Raw genomic sequence first — 13,827 nt, forward strand, 5'->3', positions numbered from 1 at the left:
CGGTGTGTCCTGGCGGTACTGAGCTGGGAAGAGGCAGGGATGCTTCGCAAAGCGAAGGCCCTATAGCCCAGACTTCTCTGCTGGAGAGGGACCTTCTCGAGGACTGAGAACTGTATCCCCCGTGCTGCTAAAAGGCTGGAGCATAAGGATGGGAGGGAAAGGGGGAGAGTAAGTGGGGGACAGAGGGAAAGAAAGTGGAAGGGGAGGGAAAGAGGGAGAGAGAAGGAAATGAAACTGGGCAGAACCAAGCCTGTGGGCTGCATGGTAAGTCCATTCAAGGGGCTTGGCCTTGATTCTGGGTGATGAGGAGCACTTGACTAGTTGTAACTAGAAGTAGCACACTGAGGTTTATCCTTTAGACATGTGATCTGTGGCTGTGGTGAGGATAAACTTGAGTGGAATAAGGCTAGAAGTGGGAAGACCTCCTTAGGTGGTAGCTGGTGATAGTGGTGGGGACTGAATCACCAGGCCTGGGGCAGTTTTAGTTGATTAAAGGGAATGGACTTGATGGGCGTAGTGTGGGAGAAATGAGTCTAGGGTGGATGGTGGTGGTGCCATGGGTGTAGTGGGGGGAGAGATGAATCAAGGGTGGATGGTGGTGGTGCTATGGGTGTAGTGTGGGAGAGATGAGTCTAGGGTGGATGGTGGTGGTGCTTTGGGTGTAGTGGGAGGAGAGATGAGACTAGGGTGGATGGTGGTAGTGCTTTGGGTGTAGTGGAAGGAGAGATGAGTCTAGGGTGGATGGTGGTGGTGCTTTGGGTGTAGTGGGAGGAGAGATGAGTCTAGGGTGGATAGTGGTGGTGCCATGGGTGTAGTGGGAGGAGAGATGAGTCTAGGGTGGATGGATGGTGATGCCATGGGCTTGGTACGGGGAGAGATGAGTCTAGAATGGATGCTGGTGGTACCAGGTCTGAGCGTGTGGGAAGAGGAACAGGCTGAGGAAGTGGGAGAAGTTCTGCTTGAGTATGTTGCTGTGAGGAAAATGTAGTGGCTGGAATCTCAGGGAGAGGCCTGGGCTGACACCTTGCATCTGGAAGTCCTAAGCCCTGAAGTAGGAGCAGAAACAGCAAGAGTGGGTGAAATCATCCAGGGAGAGCAGAGCAATGGGCTGAGGATGGGGAGATGCCAGCATTTCAGGTCCAAAGTGAGGCCAAGGATGAAGAGCCAGAGCTGGGCTAGTGAGGGCCGTGAGAAGGAGAAGTTGTTATGGAGATTGGGGAGCGTCGTTAGGAATGTGGGTCACCACCATCCAGGGAGATCATGACCAAAAAATGTCCCAATGTTGGGAAAATAGACAGCCAGTAGTGATTTTAGGGCCCAGAGGTTGCGGGGGACAGTGAGTTGAGATGGGAGGCGGGATATAGATGAAGGTGGAGGAGGGAGGGAAGCAGGGGTGAAGGGCAGGGCATTCTCCTGCCCTCTGGTGGCTTCCATCAGTCTTCTCATCAACATCCTGGGTACCCTGAGCTATAATCACACACCCAACCAGGTCTAAAAATTTAGAATCCAAGAGGACCGAGGTAGGGTTCCGTAAACCCTAAGGAATGAAAGCACAGGTGGGGGTCTGAAAGCACCTCTGGAGTGAGTGCACAGGTCGGGGTCGGGATACGCCCCTCCAGTGAGGATGTGGAAGCAGTGGGAGGGTGGAGACCTGGCCCAGAGGAGGAGCATCAAGAGGCAGTCGCCTTCTCCCCCTGGATGCTGGGGCTCAGCTCAGACGCCAGGAAGAGTTGCCAGATGGAGGGTTGGAGACCCTGGGCGGATAACTCCAGGAAGCCACGCCTGGCTTGTTCCAACGGAAGACATGAATCAAGTTTGGGTCGCTGCCTAGGGTGGCTCGGTTAGGAGAGGGCATGAGCTGGAGGGCCTTTGCAGCCCGGGTCTATGACTGCCCAGTGTGTCCCATTGACAGCCAGGGGCAGGGTGCCGGCTGTGCCTCTGGACACTGGGGGTGGGTGGAGGGCCGGTGGAGGGAGACTTCTCTCTACCCACCCTAATTGCCTCTCAGGAGAGAGGAAGGGAGAGAGATTGACTGTGACTGACCCACACTGTCCCTTGGGGAGACTACCTAATGAGGGAGAGCAGGGAAGCTAACTGTGTGTGTGTGTGTGCATCTGTGCACATATGTGAGTGAGCAAGTGTCTGGGGTGGGGCAGGCGGGGCTGGTGAGAGGTGCTCAGCCTCTCTGAGGACCCCTAGTCCTGGTGAGATGGTGGGACCATAGAATGCAGGCCCCTGGGGGCAGGGGGTCTGTCGGTTTCCTCTAGGTGCTTGTTGAAATGCACATTCCCAGCCCGCCCTCAACCACCGCATCAGTCTCCTGAGTGGACTGTCCAGTTAATGAAGCTCCCTGGGTGGCTGACATGTTTACTAAAGCGAAGGAAGGCACCCTGGCTGATGATTTGTTTGGAAGCTCTCAGGACGTGTCCTCTTCCAAGCTGCATTTATACGGAGGGCTTCACAGACTACGGACAAACCTCCTTCTCCCCTGGACACCCTAGGAGGGCCGTCGTGGAGGCAAAGCCTGGGTCTCAGGCATGGATTCAGACCCAGGGAACTGGGGTGAAACGGAAGGTGGGTGGGCGGCAGGTGAGGGGCACGGGTCTGGATTAAAGGGAGCAGGTTTCTGCTCGTTGCCGTCCTCTGCCGGGCCTCTCTCAGCTCTGGGACCGGGGACTGTGAAGTGGGATGTGGAAGAAGACCTGGTATCTGGTCTCAGCGGGGCCACTTCTCCAGCTGTGGGATTTAGGCAATCACATTTTCAAGATGGGTCTCAGCCTTCTCACCTGGGAAAAGGAAGCTGGACTACATCAGCGACGGGCCACCTCGACTGAGCAGTGCGTGCATCCGGGAGCTTGACGAAGTCACTGTGCTGGAGCCCTAACTCAGACCAATAATGTCAGAATCTCCGGGCCTGGGACCTGGGCATGGGGCCACCGAAAGATGGTCCATTGGAGCTGGAATCTCTGATGCCCACCAGCTGGACAAAAGGACAGGAAAGAAGAGCTTGGGTTCTTACCGCCACTCACTTCCCTCTCCCACTTACTTCAAGGAGAAACCCCGCTGGTGAAAACGTTTGCATTGCCACTGGTGCTGTATGGACTCTGGCAACACTTTGAATGACGAACAAGTCAAGTTTTGAATCAGAGACGGGCTGAGGCTGCAGGCCAACATTTTCAAAAGGTGCTGAATTTCCGAGGCCTGAGCAATGCTGTGTGATATGGTTGCTCTAGAAAAGGGGTGGGGGAGGAGACACAGAAATCCCCACCTTAGCTGACGGCCCTGAAGTTCTTTATCTCCAAGTCAGAAGAAAACACAGAGTTTTCCATTAACAGTAAATTTTTTTTAATATAAAGGGCAGAAATAGTTGAGGGCTTAACACAGGTGAGTTTGTAACTAAAAGGAGAATCCTGTAGATAACTTTTCAGTTTAACCCTCGGCTTTATAAAACCAGGTTATCGCCAGCTCCCCATATCTGTACATAAGTAGAACATTACTAAGGACAGAATGCAATCAGTTGAGCAAAAACCCACCTAATTTACTTTCCTAAGTCTGAACTATTTTGCAGTAAATTGATTCAACAAAGTGTTGATCACCTTTAGTTATTTATTGATGAGGCCTGAATCAAAGTGAAGAAAATACGATACAATGGAAAAGGACATGGACTTTAGAGTCCAAAATACCTGAGTTTAAATCCTGGCTTTGCTCCTAACTAGCTGTGTGGGTTCGGACGGGTTTGTGTAAGCCTTCTCTGCCGCGGCTGCTTCATTTGTGCAGTGCGGATAGCAGTATCAACTTGCTGCTTCACAGACATGCTGGGAAGATTAAATGGGATCACATAGGTCTAATATGGGCCCTGACACGTAATAGGAATTCAAAACGTAGCCATTCTAATTAAAATGTTGATATTTTCCCCACAGAGGTGTAATGAAGTTTCGTATGTTATCTTATCTACTTCTCAACACGCAGTGAGGAAAACATTACTTCGCCCATTTCACAGGTGATGAAACTGAGGCGCTATCACTGGGAATTCATCCAACTTCAAAGCCCATGCTCTTTCCATTGCATTCTCTTGACCAGAGACGGACAAGGCCATTTTAATGAAGCAGCGGGTCAGTAGGTGCCTGGGATGGCTGTCTCTGTCATTTGAGGAGTTAGCAGATTGTGAAACAAAGAGGTTGGAAGATCTCTTAGGGGATGACTGGGGACCTCAAGTCACAGAAAAGGTGCTCAGTGAATGTTCCATATCAACTAATAGTGACAAAATCTGGACAACCCTGCATATCACCATATCTGAACGAAGCCCACAATACAATCTGTCCCACTGGGGGCTTCTGGCTAAGATACCAGTTCATATTTACATGTAAACTTTTAATGTAAAAACTTGAAAGAATCAGTTCCATGGAAATTTTAAAACCATGTCAAATTTTAAGAACAGCTCCAGCACTCAGAAACAGAGCAGAACAGATGACCGCCAGGGTGAAGACACAGCTTAAACCTGGCATTTGCTTTATTTTTAATTATTACTTATTTTTTATTATTAACATTTACATTCAAACAGTCAGTGAACAGTACCAGACCTTGTAGCAAAGGCTTCCTTTTTAACAATTCTGAATACCACAAAATAGTCTCCTATGAGCAAGAACGCTGGGAAGAAACAGACCCAGAAGTTCTGCCCCGTCAAGGATCTCCCCACCCAGACAGAGCACAGCCCGAGGCTTGCTGTAGAAGGATGCAGAGAAAGGGCAGTTTTTAAATCTCAAAAATGATAAATAAAATCTTTAAAAAATTATAAAGGACTCACGTCAATCACTTCATCAAAAGAAGCTAGGATCTCAGTGGAAACATGGGCAAAAGGCATACACACATATTTTATGCAAATAGCTTTTCAAAAAAACTGGAAAACTCTTTGATCTCATTAGCAATCAAATTTATCTAAAGTGAGGTCCTTTTTTTTGCCCATAAAATTAGCAAAAGACATCTTGTTTTTGATGCCAGTTTCAAACACTGATGAGTGTGTGGCTGGCCAGGTGATGTAAATTAGTTTGGATCTTTAGAAAAACAATTTGGCAGCAAGATATGAAGAGCCTTTAAAAAGTCCATATCCTTTGACCCAGGAATTCCTTGCCTGGGAATCTCTCCTAAGAAATCATCTGCAGTTCAGGGGAAAAAGGTTTAAAGAAAAAAATAGTGGAAATCATCTACATGGTCCACAATAGGAAAATGGTGAAGTAAAGTGTTTCATATTCCCGTAATATATTATCCAGGTATTAAAAACACTATTCAGGAATTAAAAATGAGTTTATGAAGATTTTGAGACAAATGAGGGAAATTTTTATATTGTTAAGTTAAAAAAGAAGTATATAGGGGCCGGCCCCGTGGCCGAGTGGTTAAGTTCGTGCACTCTGCTTCAGTGGCCCAGGGTTTTGCTGGTTCGGATCCTGGGCGTGGACATGGCACTGCTCATCAGGCCACGCTGAGGCGGCATCCTACATGCCACAACTAGAGTGACCCACAACTAAAAATATACAACTATGTATTGGGGGGATTTGGGGAAGAAAAAGCAGAAAAAAAAAGAAGAGGATTGGCAAAAAGTTGTTAGCGCAGGTGCCAATCTTTAAAAAAAAAGAGAAGAAATACATAAGGATGAGCTTAACTCTCAAATGGTTAGAAAGACGATGGGAAGGAAATACATCAAATTGCCAACCCAAGTTATCTCTGAGTGATGGATTATGGATGAATACTTTTCCTTCTTCCTGCTTTTTTGCACTTTCCAACTTTTTCCATCACAAAAAAATATAAGGAAAAGCATTTGGACTTTTGGGCTGAGAACAAATTCTGTCCAATGACCCTGAATTTATCCAGTTCTCCCAAGTATTCACATCTGCAGAGTCATCAAATATACTCAAGACAAGAAAAAAAGCACTTCAAAGTCGAACGAGGTGAGTGCCAAGAGAGGCCAAGGAGAGAAATAACAGGAGATCAATAGGCAAAAGAGCGAGAGAAACACTTGCTAGCAAAAAGCAAACACACGAACAAAACCACTCCAGGGACATTTCCCGTCAGTTCCCTGCTGCGGGGCTCAGCAGGCAGGTGGAGGGGCTGGTGGCCTCCGATAAGAGGGCAGATGTGAGATAACCCTCCTTCACACAGCACGTGGGACGGGCCCTTGGAAGCTCCAGAATTTGGAACTCAGGGACACTGCGCTGTGGCGGGGTCCTTGGTGAATCCTTGATCTTTCCCACGCTCTTTGTAGGTTTGTGGACAAAACATTAATAAAAACAGTGGTGTAGACTCATGACCATCTCGCAGCTCGATCTCTAGAAATCTAAGTCGTCTTGGCCAAAGCCGCCTGTCCTGTCCGTGGGGAAGTTTGCAACGCTCACCTCTGGGAAAGCGAGACTTTTCCCTACCTTCTCCATTTCTAAGTCAGAGCCCCCGCCTGCCCCCGGCTCTGGAGTCCTGGAGCCCGAGGGGACCCCATCTTGCTCAGAGGTGGAGCTTTCTGGATGCACTCCTGTGACTTTTCTCTCTTGACCAGGGTCTCCCTTGCTCTCGTCTTCAGTGCTCCTCGTGTCTCCGTTCGAAGGCTCTTCTTCAGAGCTGTTCTGAGAGAGCTGAGAGCAGTTTCCCAGAGATGCAGTGCTGGAGGAGGACAGGCCTGGTTTTGGGCCGGATCTTCGGCAGGGGGTGTCCCCACCTGGGGTGGGGGGTGGCGTTGGCCTCCCCTCTTGGCCTGAGCTGCTGTTTCCAGAAGCCTCACCCGACTGGCCCTGCCCCGGGCTACCCGGTGGGCTGCCTTCTTTCTCACCTTGATTTCCTCCTCCTGACTCTGGCTGTCTCTGCCCTGCAGCTTCCTGGGCCTCCACGGTTTCGGCACCATCATCCTGTCGGCCTGGACTTTTGTCACCTCCTCCTGAGGCTTCACCCTCCGAACAGTCCTCAGCCCCAGAGCGCTCCTCCGTGGTTTCTCCCTTCTCATCCATGCCCTGCTCCTCCCACCCAGCTCCCTCGGGGTCGCTGCCTACACAGGAATCTGTTTTCCCTTCTCCCTTCTGAGCAGCTGCCTCCTCTCTTCCCCCTGGGGGATCTTCATCTCTGCCGAGGGTCTGGCTGCCCTCACCCTCCTCCTGCCCCTCCGCCCCAGGGCTCTGGCCTGAGCCCAGCTCCAGGCCTCCATCAGCTCTCCGGACAGTCCCCGTCCCCGAGGGGTCCCTCTGAAGTGGCTCCCACCCTCTTTTCTCAGGGGCTGTCTCTGCTGTGTTCCCACTAGCACATCCTCCTTTCTTCTTCTGCAGAATTTGCTGCAAGTCAAAGGCCTCTTTGATAGGTGCGCTGGCTACCCCCGTGACGTCCTTTGGAGACGTAGGAACCACTTTCTTCCTCATGCAGGCTTCGCAGGGGCAGAATTCCTCCCCAGTGGCCTCCCCACCCAGCCGGATCCCCGGGGCTCCACTGAGGGTCGACATGTCCTCAAGAGACAGGGAGGGGGGCCCCCAGCTTCGGGTCTGCTCGGTGAAGGCTGAGAGGTTGCGCAGGCCCTGGAGGCGATGCCTGCGCTGCTCTGTCTGCAGGGACGTCTCCCGCCTGACAGCTTCCCTGTGCGGTCCCGGCGCCTTCCCCCCGGCCCGGCTATGGAGCTTCAGGAGCTCTTTCTCAGTGCTGTTTTGGAGCCGCTGGCCAATGTCCTGCTGCAGCTCGGCCACCATCTGGTCCAGCAGGTCATTGCTCTGCAGGCTCCATCGGGCTCGGAGTTCAGCTGTGGCACTGGCAAGGTGGGCCATGAAGGCCTTCTGCATCTTCCTCAACAACGTGGACACCCAGAGGGCGTCAGGATCCAGAGATGCTCTACGGGCTGTAGAAGTGCCTTTCTCCCCAGTCCCCTGGGTGGACTTGGCCTGGCTTTGCTCAGGGCCTGCCTCAGCTGCTCTGGGCAGCTTCTCCCAACCAGGCTCAGCCATGGGGCCACTTGGACTCCCACTGGCATTTGGGTCCCTCTCTCTGAGGCTCCTAGGGGGCCCTGTCGGTTTCTCTCTCCTCTCTGGAGGGTGCAGTACTGCAGAGGGAGGGTCTCTTCCTGCTTCCTCTTCCTGCAAGCTCTTATCTTCCTGTGTCCGCTCCCCATCCTGAGAGCCAGCCCCTGACAGTTCTTGTCCCGTGACTCTTGCCTCTTCTGGAAATCCTTCGACACGCTCTTGTTGCAGTTCTGCTCTTTCTTCTTCTTCTTTTACCTGTTCTGATGGCACTCCCTCTTCTTGCATGGTGCTTTCAACTGCTTGGTCCAGGTCACTGCCCACTGTCTGCTCCACGCTGCTTCTTTCTGCCCCTTCCTTCCTGGCGGCACAAGCCAATGCTTGGGAGTTTGAGGAGGCCTCGGAACCACTCAGCTGTTGGTTTCCCAGATCCTCTGGGTTCTCTGGGGTCCTGGAATCCTCAGAGGGGATCTTCAAGGGCAGCTCCATCCTCTCAGGAACCAGGGTGCAGTCCACGGCACCAGGTCCACTGCCCTCCCCTGAGCCTCCAGAGCCGCTGCCGACATCCACGCCAGACGATGACGTTGGCGTGAAGTCCTCAGTCACGGCCTGGGACCTGAGGCCCGGCAGAACCTGGCACCAGCCGAGCTCCTGGAGGCCTGAGTCCAGCTCGCCTCGCCGGAGGCCACACCCAGGGCACAGGGCCCGGAAGGTGCTCAGGAGCTCCTGGTACCGTGGAGAGTCTATGAACCTCACTTTGCCCGCGGGAGACCCAAGGTCGTCATCAAAGAAGTGGAGACTGGCAAGACAGGTGATGAGGGCCTGGGCGGAGTGGCTGCGCCTCCTGCCCACCGTGCTGGACACTTCGGGCAGGCTGCTGGGCCGGCCCTGCTTGGAGCCCATCAGCGCCTTCATGATCTGGATGGAGGCAGAGACCCTGCGGGGAAGCATACACTGGCCTGCACCACAGTCCACAGCCACTCCTTTGCCTGCTCCAGCCTCTTTGGTGACTTCTGAAACTCCACTGCCAGAAAGACCCTCTCCTGACTCAGGACCAGCATCTCCAGTCGCTGGAGGGGATCCATCTGGTTCTGCTTTCTCACTGGCAGCCTCTTCCAGGAGTGCTTGTCCGGCCTGAGTTGATCCTTCCAGGCCTTCTGGGGAATGTTTGTCAACAGGGTCCTCCATGGAACCTTCCAAGCAGTCCCCAGCCACATCCGTGCTCTCCTCTACCATTTCATATTTCATGGGCAGGGGTTCCTCTGGGATGTTGCTCAGCCACTCGCGGACCACGGCTTCCGGTGAGACTCGGGGCAGAGCGCCTGGCATCGTGCCGCTGCCTTCCTCATGCTCCTCCAGGCTTTCCCCTCCACCGGCAGCCTTCCCATGGAACATTCTCCCAGGCCTGGAACCTAGGCTGGGGCTGCCCCTTCTCATGGCCCCCGACTGAGAGCTGGGAGGCCGTGGGTGGCGTGAGTCAAGCTTTTCCTCCCCCCGCTGATCACCACCCGGCGCCCAGTCAGCACTGCGGTCGCCATCGCTGTGGCTGCTGCTGTGTGGGGGGTGTTTCTTGACAGAGGGCTGGGCCCTCGGGGGAGTGGGACAGTACCTGCTGCACACCAAGCAGGCCTCAGAGAAGGGTTCCCCGTGGCCCCGTGGTTGGGAGCCCTGCAGGGCCTGTGTCTTACCACCAGGGGTCCCAGGCACCGGGGATGTGCCGATATGAGAGCAGCAGCCACCTCGGTGGGCTCCTGGCTTCCTTCCCTCAGGCTGTTGGACTGGCAGAACCAAAGGCCAGGAAGGCTTGGGGACATCACCCCCTGCCTTTTCACCCAGGCCATCAGCTCGGGAGCTCAAAGAGTCGGATATGTTGGAAGGTATGGGAGCTGGTGAATGTGCCCTGAATTCAGGGTCCCCTTCCGTCTCAGCAGAGGGAGAGTATGGGGGGTAGAAATTGGAAGTACAGTCAGAGTTGCTCACAGGGGTAATGGGGGCACTGCTGATCCCTCGTGCATCCTGGGAATGAAAAGAGGCAGAGGGGGGTGGCCCTGGGTCCCAGGAGGCCTGATTCCTGGCACTGGATGCGCTTTCAGAAAGGTGTGGTGTTGGGCCAGCTGGACAGGCCCTGCCTCCGCTGGGAGGCCCCAGCACCTGTCTGGACACAGGTGAGTCGAGCGGGCAGTGGGTGGCCCTCTGGTTGCCACGCTGCCTGGGGCGGCCTCTCTGGGCACCTTCACTGAGGCCAGAAATGCTGGGTGAGGACACAGCCCTGGCTCTGCTCTCCTGCTTTCTTCTCCCTCCTGGGGCTGAGATACAAGAGGAAGGTGGGGAACAGCCTCCTACAGCATCCCCAGAGCCAGGAAGGCCCAGAGCCGGGGACAACCTCATCCCAGATCCAGCCCTGGCCTGACGGTGCCCTGTGCTCTGTCCACACTCCTCTGCCTGTGGGTCCTCATTCCTTAGAGACGATGGACTCACGGTGGGCGAATGGGGGCCTCCCCCCGGGGTGGCCTTTTGCAGGGAAGTCACAGCCTTCATCTTGCTTGGGTGGCCCTGGGGCCACTCATCCTTCTCACTGGACTCCTCATGAGGCCCTGAACTTGCTGAAGAGTCCGAAAGAGCCCCTGCCGCACCCCGGGCCCTGCTGCCCGGGCCTGCTCCCTCTGGCCCCGGGCTGGCTCCCTGGCCTGGGCCCCCTGCAGCCCAGGGCCTGCTGCCGGCTCCCTGCCCTGCTCCTCTCGGGGAGGCAGCCCCAGAGGCCGGATGCAGGCCACAGCTGCCCTTGCTGCCCTCCAGGGAGCTGGAGCAGCAAGAGGAATTTGGCTCAGAGTCTTCAGGGTGTCTGTCACTAGAGGCAGGGCTGAAGCTGTCCTTGCTGCTTCTCTTCCTGCCGGTGACCCCTTGGCTCCAGGGGCTCCTGGAGTGGGAGTGCGGGGTCAGCCTGGTCCTCCTCCGAGAGGCTGTCCTCTCTCCCTGGGAGGCGTACAGGGGGTTCGTCCAGATCTCATATCTGGACCCCGGCTGCCACCGGCCTCGGTCAGAGGTTTCCTTGCATCCTGTCTTGCAGGGCCCCAGTGGCCGTGCCCCAGGCTCTGAGCACCCCCCAGGGTGGCCCTCCCACATGCGGTGAAGGGAGTCCACCTCCCCCAGGACAGGGCCCTCCCCACCGGCTGCCGTGAGGGGACTGGCCCTCCCGACCCTCCTGGACCACTGGAGCATGTCCTCCCCGAGCAGGTGGAAGCGCACTTTCATCTCCACAGACAGGCTGCCATCCTCGTTCATGCGGACTTTCTTCTCCACGTCGTCACCGGCCACCAACGGGCCCAGCTGGGCAGGCGTGTCCTGAGGGTGTCTGTCGGGGGCAAGGCCCATCCAGGCATGATGCAGGGACACGGGGGGGTCGCTAAGACCAGACTTCTCCGACAGCAAGGAAAACCGTCTGCTGCCCGACCTGGCCCTCGAGTGGATCACGCTCTGCTTGGCCTTTGGCCCCCAGCTCCCTGGCGCCCGGTGAAGAGTAAGAGACAGGAGGAAAAGACGGTGAGCTACCGGGGACGCTTCAAGAGAAGAAAGGCTGGTCACGAGCCTTTCGCCAACTAAACACCCTGCCGCCCTCCAAAACCATGCAGTAAGGGCAGAAACCATGTTAGAATGAGTATGCACAGTCCATAGCCTGTGAACCAGCACAGCCTAGTGAGCTGAATTTGAAGTCTGAATGCAGTCTCAACCCTGCCACTTCCTAGCTCTGTAGCTTTTGGCAGAGCCCCTTCTCTGAGCTATAAAATAAGAATAACGATATCTATTTGGTAGGTTTGTTTTGACGATGCAAGGCAATGTATATAAAATTTCCTGCGGACTTGGTAGCACAAAGTAGGTTCTGGAAGGACAGCAGGGTTGGCAGGCAGAACAGCAGTGGGCAGAGCTAATCCCCAGCCCTGCTCCCACTGACCCCCAGCACAGGCAGCAAAATCAATAAGCTGCTGCATATGTACCTGATTGTAAACTGTAAAATGCTTTGCAATTATTAGGGGTGATTTATCATCCTAACACTTATCAAGCTTTGGGGTTGATAAATGACTGCAAGGAAGGACCTGGACACACAATTGCAGGTTCTGATAGTCAAGCCTGTACCCCAGCCATGAAAAAGAGAAGAAGGGGCCACTGGGGATAGAAAGAAGTGCCCCAGGAAAGAAGGAAGCCCCTAGCACTCTCTCATTCCATCTCCTGAGCTAATGCTTGGGAAGAAGAACGGGCTAGTGGAGGCTGAGCCTACGGCCAGCAAAGGAACAAACTCCCCTTGAGAGAGAAGGTTTTGCCAAGCTCTGTCCTGGCATAAGCACCAAATGAGCCTGGGGGCTATGGCTAATAGGTCTTTGTCCTTCCAGTACCTGGTGCACAGCAATCACCGAAACCATCATTGTCATTTCTCAACAGCTTTTCATAAAGGATAATGTTTCATTTATTCACCAAAATTTGCCCATTGTCATTCCAATAATTTTGCTGAAAATTTATTCTGCAATTGTTAGCTGTGTTTTTAAAATAATATGTTTTTTTAAAGAACAAAGCCTAGATCCTGGTACATGGTAGGCTTTTTGGATGGATATATGGTTGGATGTGTAGATTGATGAATGGATGACTATCATTAGTTTTAGTCGGTTCGGCCCCCATTGTTGCCTAAGAGAGTCATGACTCTTGAAAGATGCAAATGCCACATATTCATGCTTCATTGCCTCCATAAAGGCATGCCCACCATGGTCCTTACTAAAGCTTATTTTAGATCCTAGAAACTTAGAGTTCAAGATCTCCTAATTCCTGTTCTCTTTAAATAGCAGACTCCCCTCTCTCATGCCCCAGTCAAATGTTCAACCTAGTTAAGGTCCGTGGCGATGAGAAGAAGGAGGAATATGCAAGAGAGACCCAAAACAACTGGGATGCCCATGAATTGGGGCCAAGACAGGTTTCCTAAATTATCCATAGAGGGTGTCTGCCCAGCCCTGCTGAACCACTATCCAGAGTAAATAAGATTGGGGAAACCCCCAAACCAACTCACCATTTTTGTTCCTTGATGTCTGCCCAGGTAAAGTTTCAGTCCCATTTCTTCTGGCATCTTCCATTGCCAGAGGTCTGAAGGACTCGTGGCCGGCACACACCAGCACTGAGGAGCTGCATAGCAGACCCCTCAGTGAATCCACCTGAAGGAGGAGGGTGTTGAGTCAGGAAGCCTGGTCTGCAGAGCCCCCTTCTGCCCAGGCAGACACAGACAGAGGAAGGATCCACTCACTGCGGCCCTTTCATGATGTTTGCACATCTCACCCCAGATTTCTGATCCAAGGGAAGGATCCCATCCACTCGCCATAACACCTCCCTAACAGGCTGGGGGCTGAGGTCCCACCACCATGATCTTCCTCTCTACCTACATTCCTCCCTCTACCTGGTCTGAGGCCTAAGGTTTAGAGGTTATTCTGGATGCCTCCAGTGGAAAAGACTTCCAGAAGCCTTTGATCTGCTTCCTTGTCCACATTTGCACCCTTCAGAATATGTATTTTTTAAAGCAACCAGAATCGAAAGTTCTCCAGCTTGCATATGGAGACCTGATTCACCATCTGGCCCTTTCCCCAGACAGAGCCCTCCCTTGGGTCTGATCTCTATTTTCCAGTGCAGTCTGAGGCCATCGCCTCTGCTCCTGTCCCTAGTGGAGTGGAGAAGGCCATGGCACCATTCTCTCCACAGGTGGCCCTTCCCTCTCAGACTCCTCCAGTGGGTCTCTGGGTCCTGCCCCGATTCTCCTGTCATCCTCTCTGCAGCCACCTCCACTCCCAGCAGCAGGACTGGTGGGAGATGAGGAGGAGCATCA

General features: G+C 53.7%; 1 protein-coding gene across 1 annotated transcript in view; it reads right to left on the bottom strand.

Annotated features, from left to right (window-relative positions):
• Positions 1-4,480: 4,480 nt before the first annotated feature.
• The window catches only part of RP1L1 (RP1 like 1), a 124,578-nt gene continuing 115,231 nt past the window's right edge, over positions 4,481-13,827 (bottom strand). The window contains exons 3-4 of the mRNA XM_023636250.2: positions 13,024-13,165; positions 4,481-11,473 (exon numbers count right to left, since the gene is read on the bottom strand). Of these exons, the coding sequence (XP_023492018.2) occupies positions 6,321-11,473; positions 13,024-13,165 (5,295 nt within the window). The 3' untranslated portion in view covers positions 4,481-6,320. The remainder of the gene's footprint in view (positions 11,474-13,023; positions 13,166-13,827) is intronic.

The sequence above is a fragment of the Equus caballus genome, chromosome 2 (genome assembly GCF_041296265.1).
Source record: "Equus caballus isolate H_3958 breed thoroughbred chromosome 2, TB-T2T, whole genome shotgun sequence".
Lineage (NCBI taxonomy): Eukaryota > Metazoa > Chordata > Mammalia > Perissodactyla > Equidae > Equus > Equus caballus.